Here is a 17901-nt window from a genome sequence, read left to right as displayed (position 1 = left end):
CACTGGTCCCCAAAAGTGTCAGTCAGGTGTCCGACTATACGCCACAATATCACAGTCCCTCTATAAGTGTGGGTTCATGCACATGACTATTCAAATCGCCCCTGAAGTCGCCAAAAGTAGTACAGGAACTACTTTAGGGAATCAGTGTGGTGCCGCAAAGTCGGCCATTGACAGAAATAGCTGCCGATTTTGCAATGCGATTTGACCTGTCAAATCAGCCCAATGTGAACGTGGGCTTAGTCGCCGATACCACTATACCTTTTGCGCAACCCAATCAGTATACGCTTATTGGGATTTTTTTACCAAAAATATGTAGCAGAATACACATTGGTCTAAATTTATGAAGACATTTTATTATTATTATTATTTATTGGGTAGCAGAAAGTAAAAAAAAAAAATCTAAATTGTCTGTCTTATAGCACAAAAAAAAAAAAAAACACAAAGGTGATCAAATACCACCAAAAAAAATCTCTATTAGTATGAAAAAAGGACATACATTTACATACAGTACAGCGTTGCACAACCGCGCAATTTTCAGTTAAAGTAACAGTGCTGTATCGTAAAAAATGATCTGGTCATTAAGGGGGTGAACCTTCCGGAGGGCAGTTTATACAGGTGGTTGTATACCACTCACACCAATCGTGCCCAGACGCTGAGAATACGCTCTTTTTCCATTGTTTGGCCTTTCGGAATGAGCCCTAGAAGGGGCATTCTGATCACTTTGGGACTTTCCTGTTGTCTCTGGGACAGGAAATAAAGGGAAATCTCCCCAATGGGACACAGACAGCAAGAATGAACCTGGAGGGGGTTAACCCTTCACTACTTAATGAAAGCCGAAATACTTTTGTATACGCTACACTGTAACTGGATGACACCTGTAAAGAATGCACCTAATGTTGGCAGATAAAGCCATGTAGGTGTGGATCTAGTGTATCATATGGGGGATTACATTGCTGGACATCAGGTATAGGGGGAGGGACCAGGGGGGGAGGGGATCTCCTACCTGCACATCGCCTGGCTCCGGAGAAGATGAATGCACAGCACAGGTCACACCAGGCGGTCAGGGCGGCCTCGGTATCAAACTTGTGTCCGCCTCCCGGTTTCAGCGGCTGGAAGATGTAGCGGACATCTGGGGGCGGCCGGTGAGCCCGAACTCTCCGCCGGACCCCGGGGGGCCCCCCTACTATTGCCCCCCTGCTCGGGCTGTGAATAGGAGTCTCCCTCCGATCAACACGGACAGCGGGGAACCGAGCCAGAGCAGACATGACAGTGACACCGGGATCCGATCACTTACTGCTCGGACAGCGATCCCTACACAGGGGCTAACGAGGACACGATGACAGCAGCTAGACCCGCCCACAAACACTAGTCATCCTCTACGCCCCGCCCCCTGAGACTTGTCTGTACCGTGCTATACACGCCCCTATCTCCGCCATCTACACGCCCCCCACGTCCCTCCCCCTTGCCCTGACACATGCTGATCCATGGGACGTCTGTATACTTTTCTCCTGTTCAGTGATTGGACGAGGAAGGACATTTACTTGTAGAAAGAAAAGTGGAAATACAGCATTTCCAAGAGGCTCCGATCAGCATCGTTTGGCTCCGATCAGCTCCGGCGCCCCCCACCTCAGGCCATCTGCAAAGCAGACACAGAAACAGCCCACTAAACTCTTCTTTTTTTTGCAGATCGTATCAGAGGCAGGACACAAATCGGTTTACATCTGCCACTTCTTGAGGTGAATGGAGGGCCCAATTGGGTCAGATTGACCGTGTGAAAGGGGCCCAAGGCTGCTTTCACACTGATGCACTGCAGTTTACCCGCATCGGGGGTGCAACGCAGTGTACCTTTGGCTTTCCTGCACTTTGCAATAAACTTCTATTATATTCTGCAGGTTTGGTGCACTTTCAGAAAGCTCACAAACTCGCCGGTAATATACAGAAGTCTATGGCTCAGTGCAGGTAACATGCAGGTAAACTGCGCTGCATCTGCGGATCAGTTTGAAAGCAGCCCAGTAACCACTGCAGAACAGATATGCCCATATATACCCTGTGATTTTAGTGATAAAACTGACCTTTAATAACAGTATTCCATTCCATGCCAGGCCACGTTTTCTCATGCAGCGACAAAGGTCAGAGAAAGAAATAATGAGCGATGGGGACACGAGCAACTGACCAATCCTGGCAGAGCTAAATGCCAAAAAGTATTTTGGGGCTACAGAGCTGGAATGGAGGAGAGGTAGGAGAAACAGGCCACCAGAGAGCTAAATACACTCCGTCTTCTGTTGCTAGTTTTACATTTTTAGAGACCGGACAGGATTTCTTTATCTGCAAAATGCAAATACAGTCCCTTAAAAATAAGTATTTACACCCCTTGAAATTTTCCACATTTTGTCATGTTACAACTATAAACATAAATGTATTTTATTGGGATATTATGTGATAGACCAACACAAAGTGGCACACAAATGTGAAGTGGAAGGAGAATGATAAATGGTCTTTGGTTGTAACATGACAAAATGTGAAAAATTTCAAAGGGGTATGAATACTTTTTCAAGGCACTGTATTTCTTCTTGGTTGTCAGGCTAATCTGTACCCTCCACTATAAGTGTGTCCAAAATATAGGCCAAAATTTGGGAATCTGGTAAACTACATTTTCAAATTGCCTGTGCATCAAGATTTGTTCATCTTTGGGAGGACCATGCTGTTGACCAGCAGTATAAGATGCCATAAAAGTATTGTTTTAAAACATGGGGGGGGGGGGGGGGGGACAGGTTAACCAGGGGGTTTGAACAACATTAAAAATATCTGTATGTGACAAGTAGATTAAATGCTTAGAAACACTTTCTATAACCTTCACGTAAACCCACACACAGTGCTCAAATCTGCTGCATGATGTGTGTAAATACCCCATGTATGATTTTCCCAACGCAATGCTCATTATCTTTGTCAGTTACACCGTACTACCAGTTAATCCAATTTCATCCATCTACCGTATTTATCGGCGTATATCGCGCACTATTTTCCCCTTAAAATAAGGGGAAAATCGTGGGTGCGCGATATACGCCCATAGCCGCTTCTCGCGCTCAGTTTGAAATCCTGCGCCGACATATACCGAGTGCAGTACACTCGGGTACATTCGGCCAGGCTCGGCTTCGCTCGTGCTCACGCATAAACCACACAGAGCGTGAGCGCGAGCTAAGCCGAGTCGGCGGAGGCGTTCGAACTGAGCGCGGGAACTCGACGTGAGGCGCGCGCTGGAGAAGCCGGGAGGACACCATCGAGGCCGCAGACGGACGCCGGACCGGACAATGGACGCTGGGAAGACACCAAAACTGTAAGTAATAAAATCATATAACTTTTTTTTTACAGGAATTTCGGGGGCAACATTAGGGGTGCGCGGTATACGCGGGAGCGCGTTATCCCGCGATAAATACGGTATATTTTGGAGTCCATCAATCTACTGAATACACAGGTCTGAACCGGAAACCAGTGTAGTGTGCTGTATTGTCTTCTGCCAAATCTGGAAATTGAAATTAATTTTAAAATGTGTATAAACTTTTTATGTGTGTCTAGTTTAACATTTCTTTATTATAGTGATCATATAGGCAGTGCCCGATATTCAAATTATCCTGAAGAAGCCGCTGAAATGGCGAAACATGTAGAGATCTAATCAGTTTGCACCTTCTTTTTGTATATTAAGATTACCTTTTGAATGTACTTATTGTATAAATATAAAAAGATTTTTTAATCTATTATATTTTTATATTTGTGTATTCTTTGCACCTTAAAAATCCCACAAAAAAATTTCCTTTATATACCATCAGTTACAAGGTAGTTATAATTTACAATGTACTCACTTCTCCACGATACTTGACACATATTCTTTTTATATATTAAGGTTAATAATGATATATTTAATTCACAACTTTAGACAACATGCATCATTGCACAGAGATCCTTGCTTTGCAGATCTGTTATTTCAAATAATTACAATGACTTTTCCAAGGTTACTTGAGCGGATATTTAGTATGATTTACGTTGTACTTATGGTCGCTGTAAGCTGAGGCACTGTGCCACACTTGGCTGAACTGACCTACAGGTAATTTGCTCATAGAAATAAGACAGACCACAAAGTGGTAGAGTTGGCTTGAGATTTTCAGTATTCGATCATTAAAAAAATCAACCAACTATGGAGCAATTGCTAAGTACTAAGCTACACAGCCATTAATACATTTTATTGACCAGATGTACTAAAGTTTAACTTTAACCAGTTGGTAACCGCCCTATAGCCAAAATACGGCTACAGAGCGGTTCCTGTACTCTAGGAGGGCGTCAATGTACGTCCTCCCAGAGACTGCGTTGTGCGCGCCCGAGCGGGCGCGCACACGCGATCGCCGGTGCTCGCCGGGTCTACGGGACCCGCAGCAACAGCACTCGCGGTAAGGAGCCAATGGAAGCGGCTCCTTACCACGTGATCGCGCCGTCCAATGACGGCGCGATCACTTGTAAACAAACCGGCGTCATGTAATGACGCCGGTTCCTCCCTCTCCTCTCTGTACCGTTCGGTACAGTGTGAGAGGAGAGGGAGGGGGGGGGATCGGGCGGCAGCAGCAGCCGCCGCACTGTGGGCTGGATCTGTGACAATTGCAGTCACAGATCCAGCCATCCCTGCGCAATACTCTGCAGTAAAAAAAAAATAATGATGAGTGCAATACCCCACCCCATACTCTGCAATACCCCACCCCATACTCTGCAATACCCACCCTGGGGGGGTGGGTATTGCAGAGTATGGGGTGGGGTATTGCAGAGTATGGGGTGGGGTATTGCAGAGTATGGGGTGGGGTATTGCAGAGTATTGCACTCATCATTTTTTTTATTTTACTCTGCAATACCCACCCACCCATACTCTGCAATACCCACCCACCCATACTCTGCAATACCCACCCCCCCATACTCTGCAATACCCCCCCCCCCCATACTCTGCAATACCCCCCCCCATACTCTGCAATACCCCCCCCCATACTCTGCAATCCCCCCCCCATACTCTGCAATACCCCCCCCATACTCTGCAATACCCCCCCCATACTCTGCAATACCCCCCCATACTCTGCAATACCCCCCCCCATACTCTGCAATACCCCCCCCCATAATCTGCAATACCCCCCCATACTCTGCAATACCCCCCCAATACTCCGCAATACCCTCAATACTCCAATACCTTGCAATACGTCGCCTATGGGGATTTTTAAGTAGCAACGTTTGGCGCAATTTCACGAGCGTGTGCAATTTTGAAGGGTGACATGTTGGGTATCTATTTACTCGGCGTAACTTCATCTTTCATATTATGCAAAAACATTGGGCTAACTTTACTGTTTTTTTTTTTTTTTAAGCACAAAACTGTTTTTTTTTTTAAAAACACGCGTTCAAAAAATTGCTGCGAAAATACCGTGCAAGATAAAAAGTTGCAACAACCGCCATTGTATTCTCTAGGGTCTTTGAAAAAAAAGCATATATAATGTTTTGGGTTTCTATGTAATTTTTTTAGCAAATAAATGATGATTTTTACATGTAGGAGAGAAATGTCAGAATTGGCCTGGGTGCTCCAGAACGCCTGATGGTGCTCCCTGCATGTTGGGCCTCTCTATGTGGCCACGCTGTGTAAAAGTCGCAAACATGTGGTATCGCTATACTCGGGAGGAATAGCAGAATGTGTTTTGGGGTGTAATTTGTAGTATGCATATGCTGTGTGTGAGAAATAACCTGCTAATATGACAGAAACTAGATTTTTTTTTTTTTTTTTACAGAATTTTCAGTCTTTTTTCTTTTATAGCGCAAAAAATAAAAACCGCAGAGGTGATCAAATACCACCAAAAGAAAGCTCTATTTGTGGGAAAAAAAGGACAAAAATTTCAGATGGGTACAATGTTGTATGACTGAGTAATTGTCATTCAAATTGTGAGAGCACCGAAAGCTGAAAATTGGTCTGGTGATTAAGGGGGTTTTCGTGCCCAGTGGTCAAGTGGTTAAAAAAAGGCACAACTTTTTTTTTTTTTTTATTAGTTTTGGAAAGAGTGGGGAGGATTGTAACACCTGTCAGGTTATTACTGCTGTCGATGCCCCCGTTAGGGAGACTAACCCTCTCTATTTTTCATGCTTATTGCTATCATTGACAGTAAAAGAAAATCCCAAATTTTGAGTTGTCCCCAGAACAGTGAGAACGTTTCCAATGGGAACAGCAGTTCAGGCGAGATTCACTCCAACTTCCTGCTTTGGATATGGAACAGGAAGTGAGGTAAAATCTCCACAATGAGGAACAGGGCAAAAAAAATATAAAACAAAATTGACTGGGGCTATAAGCCACCTTTACCCCGGGGTAGGAAACTTAGACTCTGGTGACACAAGCGGCACTCAAAGCCTCTTTTGCCGGTACTCGACTCCCTCTCCATCAGCAGCGCAGGGAAGTGTCAGACACTAATGCATTCCAATTTCTTAATTCCCCACACTGCACCTGCACGGGGGGGGGGCACATTGTTTAAGATGGGAAACATCTAACTTTGCTGTAGCTGCGATCGTCAGCTTTTGTGATGGGGAATAAATTGGGTGCAATTCTGCTAGGGGGGGGGAGGGGCAGTCCCTGTTTCCAGGAAGAGAAGGACAGTCATTGGCCACTGCTAAAGCCAGTCACAGTCAGTCCTGCTAGCCCTGTCCACCATCTGGAGGAAGATGACTCGATTGGTTGCCACTACCAATCTCAGAAAGAAGGGATTCCACTGTGATTGAGAAAACCACAATCGGGTGACAGTTTGTGGAAAATACTGTTGAGCTTTTGGGAACTTTGTTGAAATTCCTGAACCTGTGTGTCACTTATTACTGAAACCATCTGCACTCTGTGTCCCTCTAAGCCACAGTCAGTATTCAGCGCAATAAAAATAAAAAATAAATAAAAAAATCGCACAACCACTTTTTCTCAGCTGCGGGGGTACATCTTATGAACCTGCACACAGGCCCACTGCCAGCGGTGGGACAGAAAAGCAGGGGGCTACAGTGGTGGAAAAGATGAACGGGGGGGGTTCAGTGTTGGGGCAGAGGGTTACAGAAGTTGGGCAGAGGAGCAGTGGGTACAGAGGTGGGGCAGATGTGCAAGAGGTACAGTCATAGGACAGATAAGTTCAGTGTTCGGATAAATGAGAAGATGGTTCAGTGGTGGAGCAGATGTGTATGGAGGTACAGTGGTGGGGCAGATAAGCAAGTTGGTACAGTGGTGGGGCATATGTGCAGGGGGTACAGATTTGCAGGGGCGACAGTGATCCGAGATGTGAAGGTGCATGAATTGCGGCTGATCTGAAGTGTGGAGTTGCAGGAATTGGGGCTGATCTGAGACGTGAGCGTGTCGGATGTTAATTTCTCACTACTACGCAAGTAGTTTACAACATTTACTTTATAAAAAATCTTTTGTGATTGAGAGTGTGAAGTTTAATTTTTTTTGTTATAAAATTGGCACTCTCAATTTCTTTGAAAACATTTTTCGGCACACTGTGCTCAAAAGGTTGCATACCCCTGCTCTAGCCAATAGAACAAAGTATAAAAAAGTTTTGCATCCATTTCTAATTCAAAGCTGATGTTTAGTTTTAGTTTTTTTTTTTAAAGATACAGAACCAGACACATGAATTACATTTAATTATAAGCATCTTGCGTCCTGCAGGCAGCTTCAGGACATGGGATACACACCTTTACATGCAACTAATATGTTTGGTGATGTATTGCAAAAAAGCGAAATCAGTCCTACAGGGATCGATGTGTGAATAAATAAAAAATCTCCATAAGAAATAAATTGTACAGGTGATTTAATAACAGTGTTTACTTTAGGTGCTCCACTTATTAATTCTCTGTACACGTCACTTAAAATCTACTGTGCTTTAGGAGTACAATAAAACTAAACAAATCTGTTAAACAGCAATTGTTAACATAGGCAAAAGAATAAAATCATTTTTTTTTGTATTCACAGTATATTACAGATATATACATACAACTCTGGCACAGAAATTAAAGACAATGGGGGTTAAGGTCCAATGTAATGCCAAGATGGCAATGTGCACAGCTACAGCGGACAATGAGAAACAACTTGTTTCATTATATGCAGTCCACATTCCGGAGTCCACCATCCATAGTCAGAGCCCCAAATCTAGAAGAATTAGAAAAAGGGAATAGTTCAACATGGATGCAGTAAAACATACAAAGCTTTAAATTCCACAAGAATAATTTAAGGCAAGAATTCTTTAGGGTTAGTGTAATTATGTTGCTGCCAATGTCAGCTGCAAATCCAACCAAATATTACAGGCATGTATATGGCACCAACAAGTTACACAGTGTTTTACATATACTAAATTCAAATCAACAGCTGCCCTCAGGGGGCTTACAATCTAAGGTCCCCATCTCACATGCAAATTAAAGCAGAGTTCCACCCAAAAGTAAAGCTTCCGCTTTAAGTACTCCTTTCCTCCTTACAAGCTACTTTTTTCATGTAATATTTTGAGGCGGGGGTTTTGACAGGTACTGGTCTAGTCATAGGAGGAAACCCTTGCAAGCACAATGAGAATATGCAGATCGTTTCCTTGCTGGGATTTGAACCAAGGACTCCAGTCCTGAAGGCAGTAGCACACTAGCCACCCAGTGAATGTGCTACCAGATTTGGACACTGAAAACCTATATTGTTGCCAGTCAGTGGCGGCCCGTCCGAATGGGGCGCCGCCCCCCCTCACCCAGTCAGTAAAAATGTTTTAAAAAAAATAAATTGTTTTTTATTTAAACATGTCCCTTTAAAAAAAAAAAAAAAAATCCAAAAAAGGTCCTTCGGTGCACGAGCGCCGGGGACAGTGCAGTGTGGGTAGCACCACGGGATTGCAGACGAGGCAATACATTGGCAGCAAAAATAAATCGTGCTTCCGGGATGATGGACTGTATTGTTACGAAAATAGCGGGCGCAACGGCACCCCCCCCCCGCTTATTCAAATGTTCCTTTAGATGTAACATTGGGCGGAAAAAATAGCGGCGTTCCCCCCCCCCCCCCCCTATTCATTTTAATCAGTGGAAATAGCGGGCAGAATGGACAGATGCCCCCCCCCCCCGGTTGTTACATTTTTTTTATATTTAACATTGGGCGAAAATAGCGGCTGTAACCCCACCCCCCCCGCTTATTCTAATTTTTTTCGAAATGTTTTTATTTAATTGGTAGAAATAGCGGCAGGAAGGGAATCCCTCTCCCCCTCCCCCTGCTGCTTATTCAATTGTTTTTGTATATTTAATTGGTGGAAATAGCGGCCGGAATGGAACCCCACCCCCCCCCGCTTATTCAAAGTTTTTTTATATTCAACTTCAAGTCACAGCGACTTCGAAGAAGTCCCTGCATTACTTTTGTCCCACTTTGATGTGACTTGAGGTCCATAGACCTCCAGAATACACAGGCATTGCTTCAATACGCTGCAAAATCGCAGCAAAAAATTGTGTCAGAATCTTGCGACTTTCAGGCTAACAGTCTGAAAGTTTGATGCGACTTAAAGCAATGCCTGTGTATTCTGGAGGTCTATGGACCTCAAGTTGCATCAAAGTGGGACCAAAGTAATGCAGAGACTACTTTGAAGTCGCTGTGACTTGAAGTCGCACAGATATGAACGGTTCTCATTGGAAATCATGGGGTACGACTTGTCATGCAACGTTGAAGTCCCAAGTCGCAGGACAAGTAATGCAGTATGTCTGCAGTCTTTGGTAATCTTGTGCAGTATGACCGCAGTCTCTGGTAATCTTGTGCAGTATGTCCGCAGTCTCTGGTAATCTTGTGCAGTATGTCCGCAGTCTCTGGTAATCTTGTGCAGTATGTCCGCAGTCTCTGGTAATCTTGTGCAGTATGTCCGCAGTCTCTGGTAATTTCGTGCAGTATGTCCGCAGTCTCTGGTAATCTCGTGCAGTATGTCCGCAGTCTCTGGTAATCTCGTGCAGTATGTCCGCAGTCTCTGGTAATCTCGTGCAGTATGTCCGCAGTCTCTGGTAATCTCGTGCAGTATGTCCGCAGTCTCTGGTAATCTCGTGCAGTATGTCCGCAGTCTCTGGTAATCTCGTGCAGTATGTCCGCAGTCTCTGGTAATCTCATGCCCATTTAGAGTCCTTCATAACTAACAGTGTCATTTTTTAGTTTGTTTGAGCCGTCCTGTAAGGCTGCGCTATATACAGTACCATGATTTGTGATGCTGGGGCTATATACTCTGTGCTGTGATGCTGAGCTGTATACTCCTGACACTATGAGTGGAAGCAAGTGGAATACAGGGGATGGAGTGGGTGTATTCTATAGGGGGTGTGGCTTATGGGAAGTGGGAGGGGCCAAATGTGGAGGGGCGGGTTCTTGCACCCCCCCATCCTAAAATTTCACCAGCCGCCACTGTTGCTAGTCATATTTACCTTTCCAAAATATGATTATTTTCAGACAATTCTTTGACAACTCCTTCCATTTCTTCTTTCAGTTTGCGCATTCTGTAATACAATGAGCATAGGTATATTAATCTTAAAGTAATGTAATTTCACAGAGATTTTGATTTTAATGGGACATTCACATTTTACATGCTTGCATATATTTGTAATTGTAATACAAACATTTTTGTCCAACAACTGCCGACATGATTTCAGCCATATAGGGATTACATTGTTATAGGGCTTGCAGTCTCTAATGTTGCATTAGAAAACAGAGCAGTAAAGCATATGATTACAAAGAAGGAAGCAGAGCCTACATAGTTGGTCAATGGACATAAATACGGTAAATACAAACGCATTCAAAAATGTTTTTACCACAAACTGATGTAAGCAGATGGGAGTAAAGCTGGATATACACTAGTAGATTTTTGAACAATCGGTATGAAAAATCTCAGTACATTTGATGATTGTCATTTGAAAATACTTAATTGTTTTTAAAATATAAAATTTTAGAACGAACTAGGGCCGAAACAACTAATCGACAACTAATCAATTATGAAAATTGTAATCGATTTAATTTCATAATTTCATAATCGGCCAGTAACATAATGGGGTTAAAAAAACAAAAATTAGCCCTTTTAGTACAAAAAAGCAAATCGCTACTGTAAATATTACTTTCACTGTCACACGGTAAAAAAATTGACCCCTTACAGTAGCGATTATTTGCTCTTTTTGTTATTATTTTTGTTTTTTTAACCCCATTATGTTACTGAACATCTCAGGCCTGGGTCACACCTCTGTTTTGGTGCTTTTTGCAGAAACACACTACAGTTCATTTACATGTTTTCCTATGGGACACGTTCACATCCAGGATTTTTTTTCAGCTGCTGCGTATTTAGAAAGGGCAAGGACTTTTTAACGCAAAACGGTGCTATTTTGTTTTTTTTTGGTTCAATATACTTAGAATCTTACTTGGAGAATCTGCAGAAAAGCATGTAATATTTTTTTTGCGGCAATTTGTGTTTTGTAATCTGCCCAACAACAAATTGGCCCAAAAAAAAAATTAACATGCAAATTTAATATATATATATATTTTTTAAGGCTATTATCCGATTAATCGAAACAATAATCAGCCAACTAATCGAATATGAAAAAAAACGTTAGTTGCAGCCCTAGAATGAACAAACATATATTGTTAGAAATTAGTATTAGTATTCTGACCCTCTTCATTTTTTTTCAATTGTGTTATGTTGCAGCCTGATACTAGTTTTTTTTTTCTCATGAATCTACACTCAGAGTGTAACGACAAAGTGAAAACAGAATTCTAGAAATATCTGAATTTATTAAAACTTTTCTCTATTCAGCTTTCCCTCAACCCTGGCCAGAGCCAGTCTCCCAGTTCCTGCTGAAAGAAAAAAACCCACAGCATGGTGCTGCCACCACCAAATTTCAATGTTAAGATGGTATTGGGCAGGTGATGAGCAGTACCTGGTTTCCTTCAGACATAAAATTTAGAATTGAGGCTAAACAGTTCAATCTTGGTTTCATCAGACCAGAGAATCTTGTTCCTCACAGTCAGAGTCCTTCAAATGCTTTCTTGCAAATGTCAAGTGGGCTTTCTTGTGTTTTGCACTGAGGAGAGCATTCCATCTAGCCACTCTACCATAAAGCGCAGGGTCGGTGGAGGGCTGCAGTGAGGGTTGCCCTTCTGTAACTTTGTCCCATCTCTTCACAGGATCTCTGGAGCTCAGTCAGAGTGACCATCGGGTTCTTGGTCACCTCTCTTACACGTACACACGGTCGTTTTTTGTCTTGTAAAAACACGTTGTTTTTTAGCATGAAAAAAAAGCGACGTTTTTCAAACTTCATTTTAAAAATCAACGTTGCGTACACACCATCGTTTTCTGAAAATGCTCTTGCAAAGCGCGGTTACGTACAACACGTACGGCGGCACTCTGTTCCATTGCAGCTCGCGTCATAACTTGCTTCTGAGCATGCGCGGGTTTAAAAACGTAGTTTTAAACGTCACTTTAGCCACACACGATCATTTTTTATGACACAAAAAACGACATAAAAAATTGAAGCATGTTCGAATTTTTTTTTTTTTGTTTTATAGAAGACATAAAACAAAGTTTTGCCCACACACGATCATTTTAAATGACGTTTTAAAAAATGTCGTTTTTTTTTTCATCACAAAAAACGACCGTGTGTACGCGGCATAAGGCCCTTCTCCCCCCCGATTGCTCAGTTTGGCCGGGCGACTAGCTGTTGGAAGAGTCTTGGTTGTGCCAAACTTCTTCCCCATTTTCTTTTTTTTCAGCCTTCCCCAGATCTGTGCTTTGCAATAATCCTGTCTGAGCTCTTCAAGCAGTTCATTTGACCTCATGGCTTTTGCTATGATACAGTATGCATTGTCATCTGTGAAGCCTTTTTATAGAGAGGTCTGTGCCTTTCCAAATCATGTCCAATCAATGTGCATAATTTACCACAGACTCCAATCTAGGTGTAGAAAAAGCTCAGCAGCTGTCAAGAGAAATAGGAGGCACCTGAGCTAAATTTCAAGTGTTGATTCAAAGGGTCTGAGTATTTTTGCAAATGTGATAAAGAATTTTCATTTTTCATACATTTGCAAACATTTTTTAAATTCTGGTTTCATGTTGTTATTATAGATTATGAATTTAAACAACTGTAGTAACATGACAATAAATGATTGATATAGGATGCAAACGCCCTGGGTAACCTCTATCACCACTACGCCAATGAAAAAATGGGAAATAAACTACAGCTGCTGCTTAGTGAATGAATATTTAAACTTAACCTAAATGGGTGTAAGAAAATTGCAGCGCTAATTAATAATAACAATAACATATAAACTCAATAACACCACGTGACAAGTGATATAAAATTCCATAAAAAATTGATGAACAAATTTGATGAGAAAAGTGTTGCTGTGATTTTGAATTAAACTGGTGGTACAATTTTTCACTATTGGAGCACTTCTTCTGTTTTCATGTATATCATTGAGGGATTATCACGGTGGTCCAGCTGAGATTCGTTTGTCCGTTTGTGGGATCATACACAAGTGATTTAGCCCAACACAAGAGTGAAAGGCAAATCTGTTTGGTGAGTGCGTTTTTCAGAGTGAAGTTATCACAGCACGGTGGTAAGGTGGAAGATTCACAGAATAAGAAATTTTTTCATCAAATTTGTTCATCAATTTTTTATGGACTTTGAATCACTTGTCACGTGGTGTTATTGAGTTTGTGTGTTATTGTTTATTATATGAATTAGCGCTGCAATTTTCTTACACCCATTTAGGTTAAGTTTTTTCTGTTTTAACTGTAGCAACATAACACAATTGAAAAAAGTGAAGGGCATCTGAATTCTTTATGAATGCACTGTAGATTCAGTTATGTTGCAAATCCCAAGAAGAGGGGATAAGGGTTGACCACCACAGGAATTACCAATATATGTGCATGCTAATGGGGCCCATGTTCGGTTCTGATGAGTTCTTTAAACTCTTGGAAATATCTAAACACTTTCCATGAAGCCCATTTTTGAATGTACTGGTCATGCATATTTGTTTCCTGGGCCAAGAGTGACTCCATGTGTGCAATATGATCTATAATATATTGGCAAGATTCCCAATACTTTTGGTTTTACACGCACATGATCTTTAATGGCATCCCAGTCTTAGTCCATAGGGTTTAATATTGAGTTGGCACACCCTTTGCAGCTATACCGCTTCAACTCTTCTGGGAAGGATGTCCACAAGGTTTGGGAGTGTATTAATCCTACCAAAACCATGAATATAGCCTGCGGTCATATGCCTTCAAGTCTGTCAAAGTCTTTTGAATCAGAGGTGCATACTTGAGAGCATATAGTTGGGTAAGGCCAGTTGGGATTAAATTGCTCAATAATTAAGGGTGCAAGGACAGTGTTTGAAAGGAAAATTCTTCTAGAAGGGCAGTGACTTGAGAAGGAGACCATCAGGATTTCCGAGTTAGGCTGCTATGCATACCACAATGTTTTTAAATTCCTGAATGCATAGATATATGGGGGTCCATCATGTACATTGGGTGCTCATCCACAAATAGGCACAATTTTGTATGTTGAAAGCCTACTCTAGCCAGAGATAGAGGGTTTGTTGCAGAAAGCATGAGATAGATGTTCCATCATCAGCACATAAAGTAGAGGAGATGGGATAGCCCTGTTGGTTCCCACTCCTTATAGAGAATCCTAGTAAAACCCATACCCCTATATGTGGTGTGAAGTAAAAGGCCAGTATTTTGTGGAGCAAGGGGTTAATTCAATTTGATTTGGTTTGTCTGAGAAATGGTCAAGTAACACTGAAAGGAAGTTTGGGCATGGTTGGCAATTTAAACTTGAAGTGTGTGTCAGGTGGAGAGCATTCACCACCTGACACAGGGTGCCCTCTCACTGTGTGCCGTCATTCATCACTACCCTTCTATGCACATTGTTTGCTGGTACCAACACCACCGCAAACCTCACTATTGGAACACTATTGTGCATTCCACACATCTGCTTAGGGGACGCTAAGGAATTACAAGTTTGGCCTAGCTAGCACCTGAATGCGCATCCACGGAAGAGGATGTAGGAGAAGGGCTACAGTATCGCCACATATTGGTGTGCTGTGATGAGCAAAGACTAACCCATTAGTGAAGGAGGACTATTCCCCCCCAAGATTATACCATCCATCCAGTCCACTACATGTAAACATGCAGACCAGACTTGGTTCCATAAGGGGCCTTTCACACAGACAGATAGAATGGTGCTTTTAGGATTTTCTAGTTTTCTACCGCAGCTAAAAGCACACAATGCTTTCCTATGGCCCCAATTCACACAACGTTTAGCTGCGATTTCGTTGCATGCGGTTTGGTGCCAATAGAAAAAATAGAATTTAATGCGTCCAGGTGCGATTTAGCGCAGCTATATGCACTTAACCGCAGGTAATCGCAGTCTTTTGTGTCAACTGCGGATAGCAGCGTGAGAAAAAAAAAAAGAACAGGAAGCACATCATAATAAAATATAAATAAAAAGGGTTGCTATGGAAAGGACTACCGCAGCTAAACGCGGCCGCATGTAACCACACGTAATCGCAATGTACAAATGCAGCTAATCGCAGTGCCCAGAGCCTTGAATTTCACTGAAAATGTACATGCTTTTAATTGCGGCAAAACTGCCGTCCATCTGAAAGGGGCCTTAGGCTCTGAGGAAGAGGGAAAAATCTTTGAAACACTTCAGCCGATCACACTATCTTATAACCCCATGGGACAGGAGTATTGCTATATGAACTTTTAGAGGAAGGATGCAATTTTATTCCAGTTACCAAACGCGAGTACGCTACTTACTTCCGTTTATTCAATAAAACTTTTTACCAAGGATAATGCACTCGGCCACGTGCCTTCTATTCTTTCTTTCTTTGCTTAAGCTGAAATCTTCTCCCACCCACATTTTAGTACTATTCTATCAAATAGAAAAAACTGTAAAAAAATAAAAAGGAAGAGGTCTATACTTTACCTGTTTAAGGCTACTTTCACACTGGGGCAGTGCCAGCATTAGCGGTATTCATATTAGTGGCGCTTTACTGTTATAGCTGCACTTTGGCGTCGCTTTTTCGGGCAGTTGCGGGGCACTTTTAACCGCCAAGGGGTTAAAAGCGCCCGTGATGTGGCGCTTTTCAGGTGGGGTGCCCATTTATTCCAATAGGCAGGGGCTCACTGCCTCAAAGATGCTGCTTGCCCCAATGTGAAAGCACTCAGGCTTTCACACTGGGGTGGCGTGAGAGGCAGTTAAGGCGCAATTTTTTTGAGCCAAAATGCATGAAAACTGCCTCAGTGTGAAAGGGGTCAGTCCAGTCACATGATCTCTCCAGCTTCAGTGTAGAGGAGAGATCGCTGACAATGGCTTACTATTGGGGTCCCGTTGTTGACTGTCCCTTCTCTACATTGACCTATGGATGGAAGTGCAGTTTGTTTTTCCGCATATTCCCTAGTGGCTTTATCAAGTAGTAAGCATAAGAGAGGGGAGGTTGTGTACAGTGGAGAACAAAATCATTAATAGTGACTACTTTACTGGTAATGTATGCTGTTTAAATGAGTAAATCAAAGATAAATATATAAATCTTGGTCAGACTTTGGAAAAAGAGAAAATCTATCAAATTCATGCTCCAGGTGACGTCAGACGAAACCGGTCAAGCACAGATAGCAGAACACTTCCTGCCAGCATTAATGCTTTTTAGAACTTGCCAAATTGTGAGTACCCATCTTTAAGTTTTATCAATAAAACAATAAAAAATAAAAAAAACACTATTCGGGGCCTTTTCTTCTGTACATGAGCCATACTGAAAAACATCAGCAGTACAAGGGACTTTTTGATCGCCAGAGTGCTACACAGTGGCATACACTGTGAAGGCTTCATGCTCCAAGAGGGGCTGGAAAATCTGGTAAATGTGGGCTTTTCAGGGGCACGGATTGCAGCGACCACCTACTGAAAGAAGAGCGTTACTTTCACTGGGCACCAAGCACGCATTAATTCATTCTGCATGTGTGGGAAATTTCAGGATTGTTTATTTACCTGCCAACATGGACTTATGCGATTACCATAGTTGTTTACAATTGATTGCACTAGCAGAATTTATGCACCTTTTTGTATTGCACAAATTGATCATCTACGGTTATATTTGGCACATTGCACTTTAAAATATTTTTATATTTAAATGCGCCAATTTTAGGTTATTTATGGGAATTCAATAGAATAGCGCCACATCTATTATTTTTTTCCCCATACACTTTCACTTAGGTGGCAGTAACACGTAGAGGCTGCAGTTCTATTGTATTTCCCCTGGAAGGAGAGGGGGGGGAGAGAGAGAGACACACACTACGAGTGACACATCACTGATCACCGTTCACGATCAAGGAAACTGAGATCAGTGACATGTCACTAGGCAGAACAGGGGGAATGCTTACAAAGGCATCCCCCTTTTCTGCCTTTGCCAACCGCAATCGTGGGCCACCCAGGACCTGCGAGCACACTCTAGACACGCGCCTGCTGGGCGGCAAATTTAAAGGGACGTATAGGTACGCCCATTTGCCTGCCCGTGCCATGTTTTCGACATACATCTGCATGTGGTGGTCTTCACACATCTGTACTAGTCAAGCCACCTTCATAACTATTGCTACATTCCTTTTGAAAAAAATAGTTCTAAGTGCTGTGCTGACAGTCATTATAAAGGTCTTCTACATACTGATTCTGGGTTAGTGACTCAGTTATTGAAGCAAGACATCCAGTCAACTGACATTAGCTGAATGAGAATGCAGTAATTGCATTCTCCTTGATTTTCTTCGTAAAGGTTTTCATTTAACTGTTGCCCATTTTACCAATGGCCACTTTAAGGAGGAGTATTTATGGAATGGTCGCATC

The 17901-nt window shown here is 42.5% G+C and overlaps 2 protein-coding genes across 2 annotated transcripts in view; both read right to left on the bottom strand.

Moving 5' to 3' along the window:
- Positions 1 to 1330, bottom strand: part of RASSF3 (Ras association domain family member 3) — a 207761-nt gene extending 206431 nt beyond the window's left edge. The window contains exon 1 of the mRNA XM_040344070.1: positions 1004 to 1330. Coding sequence (XP_040200004.1) covers positions 1004 to 1265 — 262 coding nt within the window. The 5' untranslated portion in view covers positions 1266 to 1330. The remainder of the gene's footprint in view (positions 1 to 1003) is intronic.
- Positions 1331 to 7827: 6497 nt separating this feature from the next.
- Positions 7828 to 17901, bottom strand: part of TBK1 (TANK binding kinase 1) — a 67648-nt gene continuing 57574 nt past the window's right edge. The window contains exons 20-21 of the mRNA XM_040344069.1: positions 10450 to 10521; positions 7828 to 8182 (exon numbers count right to left, since the gene is read on the bottom strand). Coding sequence (XP_040200003.1) covers positions 8131 to 8182; positions 10450 to 10521 — 124 coding nt within the window. The 3' untranslated portion in view covers positions 7828 to 8130. The remainder of the gene's footprint in view (positions 8183 to 10449; positions 10522 to 17901) is intronic.

This window comes from Rana temporaria, chromosome 3 (genome assembly GCF_905171775.1).
Source record: "Rana temporaria chromosome 3, aRanTem1.1, whole genome shotgun sequence".
In the NCBI taxonomy this organism is placed as follows: domain Eukaryota; kingdom Metazoa; phylum Chordata; class Amphibia; order Anura; family Ranidae; genus Rana; species Rana temporaria.
The sequence above is the reverse complement of the archived record's forward strand: the minus strand, read 5'-3'. Positions and strand labels throughout refer to the sequence as shown.